At 38.5% G+C, this 17193-nt stretch overlaps 1 protein-coding gene across 5 annotated transcripts in view; it reads right to left on the bottom strand.

Moving 5' to 3' along the window:
• Positions 1-17193, bottom strand: part of VPS41 (VPS41 subunit of HOPS complex) — a 113346-nt gene that overhangs the window by 15078 nt on the left and 81075 nt on the right. For all 5 annotated transcript variants that reach the window (XR_009933420.1, XR_009933419.1, XM_062498173.1 and 2 more), the window contains 9 exons: positions 16303-16359; positions 14029-14090; positions 13108-13189; positions 7618-7710; positions 6995-7122; positions 5935-6079; positions 4605-4646; positions 4446-4496; positions 2410-2547 (listed from right to left, as the gene is read on the bottom strand). Coding sequence is in view for 3 of the 5 variants with exons in the window: in XM_062498173.1 (XP_062354157.1) it covers positions 2410-2547; positions 4446-4496; positions 4605-4646; positions 5935-6079; positions 6995-7122; positions 7618-7710; positions 13108-13189; positions 14029-14090; positions 16303-16359 (798 nt within the window). In the remaining 2 variants the exon portion in view is untranslated. The remainder of the gene's footprint in view (positions 1-2409; positions 2548-4445; positions 4497-4604; positions 4647-5934; positions 6080-6994; positions 7123-7617; positions 7711-13107; positions 13190-14028; positions 14091-16302; positions 16360-17193) is intronic.

Below are 17193 nucleotides of genomic sequence, written 5' to 3'. Positions count from 1 at the left end.
TCAAGGAGACAATGCAAAATAACAAACCGAAAGAATATGGAGGAAACATTTCTTGTATATTTGGTCTAAAGACCTGAGGGCTAAGTATCTTTAGCAGCTACAGAATCTATGTGTAGTTGGTAACCAGCACAATTATCAAAACTACCAAACTGATTACCAAAATGTTTGTAGGAAGAGAAAATCTTCAGGGCTGGTATGCCATAAAAAATGCCATGTCTGCTTCCAATTTGGAAACAGAAAGCAAACTCAAGATTCACGGCACTCCTTTAAAGAAAACTGTTCACCAACTTTCACATTTGTAAATAAGAACTTTAAATACATAAAGTATAGCTACAATCAAAGATGAGGTAGGAATTAACTTTTCCTTCCAATTCTCATTATTTCAGAAGAGTTACTATGAGGATTAGAGATATGGACAAAAAATTTTGGGCCAGGGGTAAGTAAATTACCAACCAGATACTTCAGGTGAATGAAGGTGTGGATAATACTAATAAGTTATATACACAGCTGATAGCCTTCATTTTCCCTGTCCACTTAAAATGAAAACTACACACCACCAGGTATTCAGTAGTTCTAGATACCGCCATTTCCTGATTGTCATGCTCCCTCTAGAGGAAAACAGAGAGCATTCCTACTTCTCTTCCAGCTCATTTTTAAAATGTATGCTAAACTGCACTTGAATAAAAGTGGTTTACTTCTAGACAGCACAAATTATTTCTTCTTGATGAGTTTATAACTTCATTAGAGTAATAATAAGAATGGATATTTTTAAATAGAAATTGCTTTTTGCAATTTATACACAATGTTGGAACTTGCTTAACAGGAACTGAAAATAGTGGTAACTGGGAAATTTTTACTCCCCTTTTCATTTCCTTAGAACAAAGATCTGTATGTCACAAAAAGTGTTACTATACAACATGCATGGTAAGAAGCATATTTATGGAATTAGTAGTAGCATATTTTCCTCCCCTCCTTAGCCTCTTACTGAAAGATGTTAACATTTTAACATTAAGGTTAGAATGACACATTTTTTCTGACATTCTTCTCTTGACTTTGGTGATCACTGCACCACACCTTCCAGAAGCTGATGGGTCTCTGAACTATTCCTGCTCATAGCCTGTATCTTTAGAAAAGCAGTGCCAGAAATGAGGATCAGTTTCACACAGCACTTTTCTGCACCACCTGCCACTAAAGTTAGGAGGCTGGATGTGCAGTAACTAAAACTAATTTGCTTCAAAATTAAAAAAAAAGTGCAGGTAAGGTATCATGCAGGTAAATACATGAAACCATGATCACATGAATCATACATAAAGCAGAAACTAAGAATCAGAAATTTAAAAACAAGTAAGACAACACTGTAGACCAAAGTTTCTGGCTGGAAATCTCTCAGGTTCAGTGCCTAAAGTAATCAATCTAGTTTCAGGTAATGGTTTCAACAAATCCCAATTCTCCAATCCTAAGAACATATTTTTCAGTAGACAAAAGCATGCAAAACAAGAGAGGTACCAGTAACAGTACTAGTTTTTTTGGAATGCTAACCAAAACACAACATTCAATATTACACGTGAAAACTACTCCACTGTGTCATCATTATAGCTGCATATGAATAGGCAACCTTTCACAAGCTCTGCTCTGCTCAGCCATTAATAAATAAATATAATAAATAAGTAAATAAATAATAATAATAATAATAATAATATCTGTAAATAATAAAATACTGACCCAGCTAAACTGGAAAACTTAAAATTCCATTAATTTCACATTAATTAAAGCAGGAGAAACAACTGAAGATCTGTCTTACCTTTATGCATTTTGTAATTTGATAAGAAAGAGCAGGGAAGGAAAACAGAAAAAAAAAGTATTAGAAGATATAAACCTGGTACTCTGTAAAGCCTCAAGTGTATTAGCCAAAGTACAAAGACAAAATACTTTTAGCCCTGTTAGTTCAGTGACTTATATTGCGTATGTTATTCAGGGAAACTTATGGCCTTACAATAAAAAGATAGAATAACTACAGTTACAGCTACTGCAAATGCTTCTTCAAGATCTAACACTGACAGCTCCTAGATTTGGCAAAATGATTGTCAGTTTCTTGAAACCATGAGCTACTGTTCAGCCAGGCAAAGCAATGATGAGTAGATATAGCTAGTAGTTGTAGCTATACTTCAAATGTGAATTCAGAACTTCTGCATTAAAAATACCCATCAATTCCTGCCCTGTGAGCTGAGAGGAACGTCTCAGGTGTCATCAGCTCTGCAAACCAAACTGCAGGTGATGGTCACAAGGTCAAAGGATCCCTCATATGGGCAATTGAGGGCAGTACCAGACACAGCTTGAAATTCAGAAGACTACAAGCTACAGACCAGACATAAAAATCAAGGACTTATGCCTAAGAATTTTGGGGCTTACCTTCTCCAGTGGGCAGTGTGTACTGTCTCTGAGGAATGGAAGTAAGTTCGGTCGATCATATTCAGCATAAAGGCTGATCTGTTTCTCATGATACCGTTGGCCTTTATGGTGGTCTCTTTTGAAAAGCTTGTGTAAATACTAGGAATCAAAAAAAAAAATCAGAATTCAAATCCACTTATTCAATATTATTAATGTAATAATAGAAACTCCTGAATTGGAAGGGAACCACATAGATAATAAAATTCCAATTCTGGGCCTTGCACGGGACAGCCCCAGGAACCACCCCACGTTCCTGAGAGCATTGTCCAAATGCTTCTTGAATTCAGACAGGCTTGATGCTGTGACCACTTCCCTAGAGTGGAAGCCCATTCCAGTGCCCAGCCACTCTAGCAGGCAAAGCTTTTCTTAATATCAAACCTAAACCTCCCCTGACACAGCTTCATGCTGTCCCCTTGGGTCCTGTCACAGGTCCCCAGAGAAGAGATAAGTGCTGCACTGACACTTCCCTTGTGAAGAAGGTGTAAATAGCTACAATGACTCCCCTCAATCTCCTCTCCTACAGGCTGAATAAAACCAAGTGACCTCAGCTACTCTTTGTATGGCTTCCCCTCTAGACCATTCACCATCATTGTTGCCTTCCTTTGTATGCATCCCTTCTGTAAACTGATAGTCTGTCAGTTGCCTTTGCAAAGCTCTTGGGCTGTGGACTGCACTTCCACGGAATTGCTTCCCATAATGAGATCTCTAACCCATAAACCACCTCTCCATCAGATGAATACCTGAGCCCTATCAGTAACCAGCAGCAAGTTAAACTTCCCTCTCTAATACAGCCCAAGCCCACAGCCACACATTATGTACTCCATTGACAGCATGTTCAAACCAAAGAGGAGCTTTTGGAATAGGAGTGTGGAGCCACAGCCTTACAGTGATACTGTAATTCTGTACAAACAAGAACAATTCGACAGTGTATGGAAGTTACAGCTCCAGAAATTCACAAGCAATTCACTTTCTCTGGAGATCAGCAAAACATAGCTGCACCCACCAACCAACCTGTTCTGGGGTGACTTTATGATGGTGAATTGTATACCCATTCATCTGTTTAGCCCAGAAATAAGTTTTGCACCTTTAAAACTAGATCTGAGAGTGAAGGGGTGGGGGGAAGGAGAAGTGGTGGAATGTCTGAGGTGGTTGCATTCAAAACGTAAAGATAAGAGTTTCAGCTTTCCTTCTCACAGACTGCTGTCTGCAGCATGGACAGACAGAGGGAGAGAGCTTTCCTTTGCTTTTTGTTAGTTTTTAATTACCTGAGGCAGAGAAGTTCCCCAAGACTGTGGCTTTTCTTTTTCTTGGAACTGATCAGCCCTGCTCTGGACTGCAAACCCAGAAAAGCACTGGGAGCTCATGCCTGTGTCCCACCAGGACCTGGGACATGGCATTTTCCAGTACAGGAGGGACTGATAAGAGACTGAACAAGCTGAGCTGCACCCCACAAGGACTTTCTGAATTCGCCATCTTCTCAGAACAGCGGGAAGTTTTATTGCTTAGTACTACTCATTTTTTAAACTTGTGAATACTTTACTTGTTAAATAAGCAGGTTTTTCCATGTTTCTCCAAGGAAATAATTTCCTGAACCAGTAGGTGGAAGGGCTTGAATCTGCTTTCTAGAGGGACCCCTTTTGGAGTTTCCTCCCAAATTTGCCCAAAACCAGGACAAAACCCCATTTTTGGGTAGGGAAAATGGAGGACTAAAAGTGAGAAGTAACTGACCAGAAATGACAACTGACTACAATGCTATAAGAAGATGTTAATAAGCATGCATTATGATGCATTATGTTATCAAATTCTCACAGGTACACTTCTTAAGATCATTTAACTACTGTGAAGATGCTGTGGCCATGATAAAGAGGAAATTGGCAGAAGTAGCGACATTTCAGAGTCAGGTGCATTTTGACACGAGAAACACACCTGTAAAAGTTATGTCCAGCCAAGAGTTTATGCAACTCAACTTGAAATCAACAGAATACAGGAATACTTACCACGTGCTGTAACTCAGGCCTGTTTTCTAATTCTTCAACCACTCTGTCAATCTGCAAGAAAACAAACCTGTGATAAACATCACATTCACAAGACTGAAAGGAGGACAGGTAATAAAAAGCTAGCATTGGACTGCCACACCATGAACTTGTTATACTCACGGAAATTTTGTCTTCATTATCCAAAAGCATGTCAACTGCTTTCTACAACAGAGAAAGAGAACTCAAGTAGGAAACAGGTACACATATTTTCTCACACTCTATGTAGTATTATGCTTATTCACTGATTGGTGTCAGATGGACATTGCAGACCTACTCTTTTCAGCAACAGAAATTCAGAGGGCAATTTACGTAACAGCAGCATATCCTGACAGCACAGCATTGCAGTATTCCTCCAGAATACTTCCCCTAAGTTTCCTCACTAATAACAATAAATGCTGTGTACCTACACTGCAGGTGAAGTATGCCCACTGAATCATCATCAGTCACAAAAAGCCACTGCCAAACGATGTAGAAATACTATTTATTCCATCATAAAAGGCAACTGCAGGGTGATGACTATATAAGGAACACACAATTCAACCTGCCTCATAACTGGATTCCTCCAAACTACCTGCACACAAATACCATTAATCAAGCAGACAAGACCATGTAAGCCAAGTGGGAACGAGGATTCGGGTTCTGCTTCCTCTTTCAGGAGCAAACTTTTGCTTCACTTTCAAAAAATACCAAACCACAGAGTCCTGTTATGACTTATGCTATTAGATCAAAAATATATGTATACTTTTTTTTCTCCATATAGTTTAGAATGGACATACTAAAGATGATCACCAATAGCAGAGATCCATATTTTAACTACAGTGCTTAAACAACTATTGCACTGAAAAAAGAGATCTACTTGGTTATTTTCCCACTGATCACACAAAACTCATTTGCTTGGGTTCTATAGCCAGCTGGAAAGAAAGAAGATAGAATTCAGCATGGAATAAACACTTCCTGATTTTTGGAATTTAGGTTAATAACCTTGCAAACTTTCAAAAGCAGATTAATTGACTGTGGTGAAAGGAAAATGGCAAGTACATTTAATATATGCCTAAATAAATTCACTATCTCCTTTCTTTGGCTTATTAATACCATTATTTGTTTCAAAATACAGAAAGAGTAACATGGTGAAATGATACTCTGTGTGAAACTATATTTACTGTTGTCACTTGAGAATCACAATGATAACCTCAAATGATCTGGACACTCACTCTTCTCATTGAGAGTGAGAAATGGAAATGGAAAGGAAACACAAATGGAAATATGAAGGAAAAAATAATCCTTGCGTCAATTATTTTGCAATCTAGGCAAGCAATCTTCCTTATCTCAGAATGTATCCAGATGCAACAAACATGCTCTGTGTGTCAACACCAACTTTAGATAATTTATTTTTAATCTATTAAATTATACCTAGAGGAAATGGAATATAAAATCATTAAGATCATCATACCTCTGAATCAAAATCCATGAGCAGAACAATTTTGTCTCTGATAGAACTGAAAAGATTGTGCTTGTGGATCAGCTGGAAGACATCTTTGTGCCTCAGAGTTAGGTAGATTTCTAGGGCTCTGCCATAGCGCTGATCGTAAGTGTACCTGACAAAAACAGGATTATAATACATGTGGTGTTACATACTCAAGTGCAGGAAAATCACTTATGAGAGAAAATATAAACATACTCTAGTATGCAAAACATGTTAGGGTACTACTTGATTTTATAAATATCTAAATAGATCTGTGATTCATTTTTGTAAAGGGGAATAAACATCAGGCAACATTATTTTCACCTCTGTTTATATTGGCCTTCATTTGTGCTCTGACCAGCAGTTTTCTGCATTTTCATTTTCCATTTTCAACTCACAGGGGAAGACACACAAAATGCTAGCCTTTCAATGCCTGCAAATCAACTGGAACACTCTTCATAGCTAAAAATACATTGTTCTCCTAAAACTTTCAGGCGGATTGTAGCTTAGCAATAGACAGCAACTCTTCTTTCTTCAAAGAAACAGTATGAAAGTAACACAGTGATCAGGCTGAGAAAATAAAACAGCTTTATCCCTGTTACAAAGTGACCGAGAACCAGATCAGTTTTGGCACATTTTCCAGTCACATATTTCCATCCACGCAGTAAATCTAAATACACTACTTCTAAAATAGTGGGCAAAAACCCCCACCATTTTATTTTCATGTGGGTAATTCTGAAAGGCACATTTCAGAAAAGAGGTTTCCTCTGACAGAATGAAGAGAAATGCTAGCTATTTACTTTGAAAAGAAGAGCAGGAAATCCAATCGTATGCTTAAAAATTTGCTTGAATACTCAATGTGAGCTTTACAAGGAAGGGTAAAGAATTGCTAAACTGTGCAATCAGCAGAGTGGAGAGAAGAGAAAGCCAATACTTTGTAGACTGTAGCAAAGAAGATTTCTGTTAAGATAGCTAAGGAAATATGGATAAACTGCAGTACACTATTTTAAATGTACTTTTTGTAACAGGAATTTAAAACTCTACTCACAATTCTGCAAGTGTTCGTAGCAAAGTCCTGTTCTGTGGATCTTTCTTCAGGTGATCCACTACAGCTTGAACTATGATTGTGTTGTTGTACAGATCTCCAGGCCACTCTTTTATTAGGGTTGCAAACCCCTAAAAGTATAAGAGATTGTAACAGAAATAGAAAGAATGGCCTAAGGAGCATTTCAAAACATCAAAGCTTCAGCTAAGACTCTGGTACCTGCTGTCCTCAACCTTTAAGGAACCTTCATGTGCCCACAGCCATGTACAGTGCAGAACACAGATTTTTTCCTTCTTAGGGCAATGCTATTAAGATTCATGAAACTGAGTCTCTTTCAGATGCTGTAGGCTTTGTGCATCACCTCAAACACTTATGCTACATTAAACAAACTAAAAATAACAGTCTCATAAATAATCATTCTCACAGTATTCACATGCTCTGAGGATCATTCTATTAATTCTCTTAAAATTAAAATTCAACTTTTAAATATTGTTATTGTGGAATTGTCCAGTGAAAATCTGTTTGAATATATCCAAGAATTTGCTTTCAGAATTCTGCACTGCTAAGGGGATTTGGCTGGCAATAACTATTGGACACACTGATGTGGACACATCAGGCTGCAGTACCTCATAGTCACTCTCCAAAAATTCGTGCAGGACCATTTCGTAGATCAGAGGTTTCAAAACCGGATCTCGTCTTGGCAAGTATCGACTAATTGCCTAAGGGAACAAAGAGAACAAAGTGTCAGATGGGGAATGATAGGTAACATTCTGGTATACTGATAGAAAAAAAAATGCTGTGAAACAAAAAAGCAAAGCTATACACAAAACATGGCCCCTGGTAATCACTGGAAGTCTTATAAACTCAGACTTGCAAGCAGCACCCAGAAGTTATTTACTTTAGGCTCATACACACTAGAATTGTATAACTCATTTGAAAGAACAATCATTTGATGGCAAGATACTAATTAGAATGGGAGAATCGGCCATTGTTCTTAGGAGATCAGAAGTAATTTAGAAAACAAAACACATAAAAGACCCCTCAAAACAAGAATGTTTTCAAAACCCATTTTGTTAAGTCTTGGCCTCAAAAAAAGGTATAAGGATTCACTAGCTGAAAAATGTGTTGCAATGGGTTGACCCTGACTGGACACCAGGCACCCAACAAAGCCATTTTCTCACTTCCCCCCACAACTGGACAGAGGAGAAAAAATATAATGAAGGGCTCATGGGTTAAGCTAAGACCCAGGAAGGATCACTCACCAAATACCATCACAGCAAAACAGACTCACATTTGGGATAGTAATTGAATTTATTAGTAACCAAACCAGAGAAGGATAGTAAGAAGTAAAATAAATCTAAAAACCACCTTCCCCCATCCTTTCCTCCTTTCTGGGCTCTAGCTCCTTCACCACATAAACACAGGGAGAAAAGGAATGGGGATTATGGTCAGTTCATCACATGTTGCTTCTCTCTCGTTGCTGCTTAGGTAGAGGAGTCCTTCCCCTTCTCCAGTGTAGCATCCTTCCCACAGGAAATAGCTCTCCACAAACTTCTTTAACATGAGCCCATCCCATGGGCAACAGTCTCCATGAACTGCTGCAGTGTGGGTCATTCTTCCATTGGATATAGTCCTTTAGGCACAGCCCACTCCAGCATGGGTTCCTACACAGGTGGATCCACCTACATAGGTGGATCTGCATCCCTTGGTCCTCCATGGGCTGCAGGGGCACAGTTGTCTCACCATGGTCTGCACCACAGACTGCAGAGGAATCTCAGCTCTGGTGCCTGGAGCACCTCCTCCTTCTCCACTGAAATTGGTGTCTGCAGAGTTGTTCCTCTCTTATATTATCACTCCGTTCTTCTCTGGTCGCAATTACAACCGTGCAGGAACTTTTTTTCTTTCTTTTTAAATCTGTTATCACATCTGTTATCTGTGTTCCTCATTCCTGATTGGCTTGGTCTTGGCCAGCAGTGGGTCCATCCTGGAGCTGGCTTTCATTGGCTCTGATAGACATGGGGGAAGCTTCTCCCAGCTTCCCACAGAAGCCACTAGTGTAGCACTCCCACTGCCAGAACCTGACCACACAAGCACAATATATGTGTAATTTTGAACTACAACTTACTTTGGGGTCACCACATTCTGTGAAGGGCTATTTTTACATACCAAATTGAGAAATAATTTGCAAATATATCTCTCCATGAAAAAGGTGAAGGCATGTGATCTGTTACTGTTAGAAGGTGTTAAGGAACTGCATTCCAGCAAGCAGGAGATGAGAAGCTGCCAGAATAAATCAGTTCATACCCTGGAATTTCAGCACAGCATCTAATTAGCACTACTATTCCATGCAACTAGAGGCTAAGACTATTTCCACCTGCCAAAATAAATCCTAATGCTACCAGCTGTCTGGGGATTGTAGGGTTCGGAGCTGAGGGACCAACACCAGTGAAGTTCCTCCAAACACTCAGAGATGTTGCCTGTTGCCTGTTACTGGCACATGGTACAGTGGCAGTTTGTTACTGAAGTTGCTTGAACAAAGCAGGTGAAAAAAACATCTCACCACATTTTAGACCTCACCTCTCCCTGTGTTGTTTGGACTTGGCCAGTTTCTGAAATGTAGTGCTGTCAACATCAGCTCCCACCAGCTGCCACAGAATTTATCAGTTAACTCAGGGCGCAGTCTTGCTGCCTGACCTGGGGTATCGTATTCCTGACCCCTTCATAAAACGTGTCTTTTGACTATAGAGAAAGAGAGCTGGACATTAACTGGACACTCAAAGGCAGAAGACAATCTCCAATAGTTGTTTTCACTCCCGTTTTCTAGCTTCATGCTACCTCCAAAATGAACAACCTCCCCCAGTAGACTTGCAACACTTGGCTGCAATTTGGTCACACAGAGAGCTCTGGAGAGGTACAGTTGTCTTGTTGTGTGTGAACCAGGCTGCTTCATGAAGGAAATTTCTCCTGCCCCATGTCCCATTGCTTTGAAGAAAAAGCACAGGCACCTCTATGCTCAGGAAAGACTAAGCATACAAGAAAAGCATGTAAGAAGCATACAAGTTATTTTTAAGCCTTGGCACAAAGGTGAACTAAGACCCATGCTGGAGGTTACAAACTCTTCCTATTTTATTTTTAAGCTGCAGTTAGGGAACAAGATCAGACAAAAAAGCTTCTTTGTACCAATCCTTGAACTATGAGGTAAAGTGACTTTAAATAAAAAAGGGATACTATACACAGAAATATTTTCTTCCCTTGTTTCTTTTCAAGATCTGCTTTCAGACTTTTCATCAATAAATGTAAGGATGAGGTATACACAAGAAAGGCCATATAAAAGTTGACAAGAGAGAGCTTAAACCATTGCACCAATAAGCAAGCCAAAACAACAATTACTTAGTCCTCAAAGGATATCTAAGAGATGAAAGAGCCTGTCAGGATAGTGCTGCTCTTTGCTATGCCCATTGCAGTCAGGTGAAGTCTTTCAAATGCCTATTAGCCAATATTTTGCTTAAAGCACTGCTGCTACTAGCTGATCATCATGCACCACTACTGTCACAGCAAACAGAATGGAGCATATCCCTCATGCCACAACAGCCAGCACTCACAGGAGTTTGAAACCTTCCTTTGAATCCATCCACCTTCCTCAGCTGCTTGAGCTGGGACATTAGATTTTATACTGAAGTGACTTGAACACAAGTGATGCCGTTTGGGTTTTGCCTTTTTTTCTATGTTCTGTGTATTTTTCACACATATATTTGTAACTCTATCACCTATTGTATTAGCGACTAGTTTTCCCAGTTACTTTCCCATTGCCTTTCCCTAAGCAGAAAGACAAAACAAATCCCAGAGCTCCAAACTCTGGGAGGTGCAAAGGCCCTGTGCCATCTTGGTTCTTCTGGGAACCAAGGCTGAGTACAACTCTTGGAGATATATTCTCATGGACAAAGTACAACTAGTGCTGAAGGGGGGCTCCAGAGAAGGGGGGGGGGGGGAACTGTATCATCCTGGGGACCTGGGGGGGAAGTGTATCATCCTAACTGGTGCTTTTTACCAATTATTCTCATTTCCTAAAACCTATGAATGTGTGTTCATCCCAGTAGAGGTGGGCTTTTGTGGACATCTTTCCATAACTGCTCCTGAAGGCCTTCAGATAAAGATCCTCTTTTATATTACCTCCTTACTAAAATTATTTCGAGTTTCATTTCCCACTTCGGCAAAAGGCAACACAAGCATATAACTCCCTCAAGCCACCACTGCTGGAGGAGGAGAGGAACAGACCACTGCAAGGCTCTAGAATCTTGAAACTGCCATAGCTAGGTTTGCTAGAGGACATTCACTGAAGACAAGAGACATCAAGATATCAAAATTCAACCTCTGGTAGCCAAACAGGACTGCTTACTACAGAACACTCAAAAAATCCCTAAAATCACACACAAACAACACTCACCCCACAGACTTTGGCAGTGGGGTATCACTAATTCCTGTGCTCAGGAAGGAAATTTCAAGCCTTTAGTTTACTGTCAACTTAGTTATTAGCAAATCATGCTACATTTGAAACATCAGATTTCAGGAAACAACTTACATACAGTGCAAATTCTTGCAAGACAATTCTGTTTTGAAATAAACTCTGCTTCCACATCTCAAATAGTCCCCTCATAAGGGCTTAAAGCCATTATAGGCCAGTTACAATATGGTGTTTGGTATCTGCTAGTCATGTAAGTAGGTAAAAATTCCACACAAGTGATCCCAAGCATTACATTACATTACAAGGACCCCTTCCTTTAGATCTGGCTTAATTTAGTTCATCCATTATGATAGTCTGAAATCTGGGAAAAGTTATACATCATTGAAATACCGAAATAAGGCAGGCATTTTCTAGAACTGCAACTTGAAGATGAATAATGTAATGGACTGGAGCTCACATATTTGTGAGAATTCCTGGGCCTAGGCTCTAAGAAGAAAAAAAGACATTCTAAAGGCTGAAAACAGCCAACTGTTTAGAAAAGCGGTAATTGAGGAGAGATGTTTTTGCAACAAACCTGCAACTATTTTTATATTTACAGTCTGCTGGATGACATAAGTGGAGACAAGACAAACATCCCTTCCAGACATCTGCAGCTAAAAACAAAATTAAGCCAAAAGGACTAAGAAGCAGTGTATCAAAAATTCACCTCTACCTGCATTCAAGTCCTTTATTGGACTGAAGTAAAGAAACAGAAACATAGGACTTCATCTTCCAAAGTAGTAAAGAATGCACCAAACCACAAATAAGCCATACTAAAGGCAAGGCTGTTTTTGCACTGGAGTGGCTCTGAAACAGAAGTCAGACATTTCTGAAATTCATGTTGCTGAAACACTTTTGGTCTTTGAACAGAATTAAATAGCTCAAAACCAGCAAGGGACTGAATGCTGTGAGATCTTAATAGTATGTCTCTTTTTGGCTCATTGAGTTTGAATAGGAAGACATAAAATTCAGAAGTAAATGTACACATGTTACCAAAGGGAGTGTGCATAATGTTTTCAATTGGTTTAGCAGTGACAGTACTAGGCTTTATGTCCTGCACAATTTATTAACTGAGACTCTCACATTAAATGTGTACTGCAGTGATAGCTGGCTTGTGACTAGGGAAAACACCAGACTGCTCCTCTTTCTTACCACCATTTCTAGCACACAGCATAGGTCTTCACTGTTGCTTTGCAATTCTTTGACACTTATAACTGTGTAACTGTTGCAATGGACCTGGATTTGCCAAAAAGACTGGCACCTCAGAGTCTATTTTCCTCAGTCCTTGGGGTAGGGTTTTCAGGACATACTAGAAACGAATGAAAAGAAATGGGAAAGATGTATTTAACTGTGAGCATCTTTGCAAGTAAAAGCCTTGGGGGTGGGTCTTTCACGTGGAGACTGCCAACAAGTAGAATACGTAGCATTATGCCTCCACTCTTGTTTTAAGACACATACACATCAGTCAGAAAGACAGCTATCTAGAAGCAAACAGAGATCTGGGGCAGCAATACCAGAACAGGGCCATTAAATGTGATGCTTTAGTTACTTGGTCAATATAAACAGCAAGTACAAGATACAAATTACTTGAGTGCAGACACAGAAATTAACTTACTTTAAGCTGACCTATTTCTCTGAATTTGTAAACTTCAAATTCCCAGAGTTCTGTGTTTTTGCCAAGGATTTTCTGGCACTTTCTGAAAAGAAAATGAAAGAGATGAGAACAAAAGCAGGTACAGAAAGTAATACAAATGTGACAGCATTACTACAATGATTTTTTTCTTCTTCTCCCTATCATGACACTTGCAAAACTGACTTAATTTAGCAACCACTTTTTTTAAGTAGAGTATGCCAGGTTCTCCTCCTTTCAAACCTTAAAATTTTGTTGGATCCAAGAGGACTATCTATGTATTATACATTCACCCTTAGTGATTAGGGTCATATTAGCTTCCACAGAATCATAGAATGGTTTGGATTGGAAGGAAGCTTAAACATCATCTAGTTGAAATCCACACTCCACAGGCAGAGATGCCACCCTCTTGGTCAGCTTTATGAGTGAAGTTTTTAAATCTCAGCTGAGAAAAATTGAACACCTAAAAAGATATGCTTATGTATATTTATATGTACACGAAAACAAAAACCTTGGGTAATTCCTGATCCTCACTTTGGATTCCCATATTTGACATTTTTGTTCATTTTCTGGGGGTCTTATGCGCAATGATACACTAATACACTGAGTTTATCAAAATCCAAAGAAAACCTCAGTTTTGAAAATCTAGTGTGACTTTGAAAACTCAAGGCTCATTTCCAAAAATATATGCCACAATTCCAGTTAAAGTTTACAGTAACTTTTAGGTCACTATAAGCAAAAAAAAAAAAGAATATATGTCACTGCAATACACTTCTATGTCTTGAAAGCTCAGAAACTCCAGAACACACAGAAAATCAACATCTGCAAATACTTGAGAATCAATAATTTGTTTTCCCCACACAGACACACTTTAGCCATCAAAGCAGATTTTTAATACTAGGTTACCGAGCAGCGAGGTCATACTCTCCTTTCTCCACCAGGTGATTGATATAGGCTAAGCCAATGTCCTAGGGGGAATAGAAACAGAGAATGAGTTATAAAAGTTTGGAAATTAACTACTCGACTACTACAAGAGCTCCCATAACAGCAGTGCTGGAAAATCAAGGCTTTAAGTGCATCCCCTGATTCTCCTTTACAAGGAGGGCCCACAGAACAGTGAGTACAAACCACCTGCATAGACTACTCACAGGTACAACTGAAGGGGCTCTTTTAAATAATTGTCATAACCTCATGGATGCTGAGAAGACTAGCACCTCTAAGGATTGTTTGAAACACAATGCTGATCTTGCAGTGCTTGAATTAGTTCAAAAAGAAAACCACCAGTCATTATATAAGACGTACCCTTCATCAATACAAAGCTTGCAGAGGAGGGAAAGAAGTTGGTTGAGAATATACATCTTAGTGCTGCTCAATAAAGTGCAGGAATTAGTGAGAACTTGGCAAGATTATTAGTTGTTACATACTAAATTTCCTTTCTCAAATTTCATCACACATGCCAGTTGTAAAATGTTTCTGGTAGGCATCTAATATATATTAAAATTTTGGCAGGAGCCTCCTAATGTAATCTCAAAACTCATGTCCATTTTGACACAATCCAGTGTAGTCACTGCATAACTAAAGAATCACATCACTAAAAAAAGCACACTGTTTCTAGAAAGAAAAAAAGAGGGGAAAAAATCCCAACAAAGCTGTACAATGAAGTCTGTGTTTCTTAAAAAAATTAAACATTTGCATCTTCTGAGGTACAGTATTTCTTTGATCAATATCAAGGACAATACTGACCATAGCAGAATATAAACAGGGATATGCAACAACTTCAGCTGGTCAATCTACTACAAAGTAAGGAAAAAAAAAGCATATACACAAGATTTTAGGATTTCATTACACTATAGGAACCACCTTTGTATTTTCAACTTCACTCAAGAAAGAGGCCGACAGAAATCTTCTTTCTTCTGTGGATCAGCTTCCCAGTGAGCAGAGAAGATGTATTAGGAAAAGAGATGTAGATCTGTTTGTTTAGGATCTCTGTGCTTTGCTCAAGAGGTGCAGAGGAGCAGTGATAATTACTGCCATTGAAAAAATCCCCAAGGCTACCAGACTTGTCAGGTATCCTGCGTGTGGTGTCACAGTGAGAGCATGAATTGTTTTAAATCAGCATACCACTAATCCTTCACTTAGGGTTTGATGTCAACGTTTTGTTTCCTCAACACATTCAGTTGGCTTTTGCTTTAGAGACCAAACTCTCAAAAACTGCTTGCATTTCACTGATTTTAATCATTTATTGCAGAGCAAATTTCTGTAAAGCAAATGAAAAGATGTGGGGTTTTTAAAATTTAGTTTGGTGTTTGTATCTTTGGATTTCTTTTTTTCCTCCTAATGCATTGCCAGGACCTCCTTTAACAATTCATTACATCTCGTGCAAGGGTCACAGAGCAGCTTTGTTGAATGCAAACTCTGTGATAGGTAATGGCATGCCATTTAAATCTTGATTCAACTTCTGGACTACACAAGAATAAATTTTTTTTTAACACATACTGATTTACAGCATGCTCACTGCATCAGTAATCTGGCCAAAAAATTGTAATCTGGCCAAAAAATTGAACACATCTTCGAACACTTTGTACAAATTCCAATTTAAAGCAGCATCACTATTAGTGAATTTAAACAAAAGCAAACAAACAAAAAGCTAAAATTAGTGATGTTTTTGTGTCAATTACACCATTCTGCCTTTTGTTTTAAACATCAATACCCTTTGTTGCTCTGTGAAAGGGACTAGAAACATGTCAAATAACTATATGTGAGAAAAGGAGCTTAAACTCTTAAACTCTTTACAAAACCCTGTCACACATACAAGGTAGAAGTTAAGGAGAAATTTGTCACTCCTGTCTGCAATCTCTAATAGTGCAATACTGTGTGTTACTTCAAACAACAGTAAATTTAATACAAAAGTAAAAGCAAACAAAAACTTCCATCAGCAATCAGAGAAATGGAATTCTCTTCCTTTCAGTGCCAATAGCACCTTCATATAATGTGGATCCTTTCATGTTTCACAGACTAACACTTCTGTTCTGCAGCTGAAACCAAGAAATCAGATGCCAGTTGAGTATGCCTAACAGTTATTGCCTGGTGTTATAAAAACCAGGGAATTTATCTGTTGCATCTTACAGCATTCTAAAAGAAATAAGATATTTTGTTTTGAATAGAAGTTTTGAGACTTACCAAAATCTTGTGCTTTTTTATGGTTTTCTGACTGATCTCAGCTGCCATCAAAGCTTCCTATATTCAAAAAGGAGAAAACAGAGATACTAGTCAAATACACAAACTTTCAATACAGAAAGCTCTAGAACTGCATAAATCAACTGTTTTTCAGAGTAGGGCATTGGAAGCACTAGAATTTTTAATGCCATGGTTGGATGAACAGCTTTGAATTCATACTCAAACAAAAGCAGTCAAGCAAAGAGAAAACTACTTTTGTTTCCATCTGGGTTCACTCCACATTATTATATTAGGATCAAATCACAAGATTACAACAAAACACACAATGCAATCACATTTGATCATTTTCAAAAGAGACCACTTCACTACCAAAACCTGTGAAAAAAATCAACAGGAAAAGGGGAGAATGGGGGAAGGCTACCTTCCTGTTCCACAGCCCAAATGTCTTCTTCAGTCAGAATGATTTATATTTGTCATTTGCTGCTCTTCTACTTCTACTTTTTTCGAAATCTTTAAGATACATCATAACATGCCTGTCTACTAACTTGAATGGCTTTCATAAGGGCATACACACAGCTGACACTTGCAAATTACTGGACCAGATGCTGTGATTTACATATATTTCAAAACTGCACTAATCATACAAGTTTGCTATTCAAATACAAAAGCACTCACATGGATTTAAACAAATCTGCATGAGAAATATCACGATTATATTAGCAAAAGTGATACATGCTGAATGGCTTTTCTACATTTTTTTTTTCTTATAATGGGCACACAACAAACATAAGTATGAATTTGCAAGTTAACTTTATGCATCATAACACATGTTCTAAGTCAATAAATGCAGGGTATTAGAATTCAGACCACTGTGTGCATGGGTTGATATGGTAT

This window comes from Cinclus cinclus, chromosome 1 (genome assembly GCF_963662255.1).
Source record: "Cinclus cinclus chromosome 1, bCinCin1.1, whole genome shotgun sequence".
NCBI lineage: Eukaryota > Metazoa > Chordata > Aves > Passeriformes > Cinclidae > Cinclus > Cinclus cinclus.
This window is presented reverse-complemented; position numbering and strand designations above follow the sequence as displayed.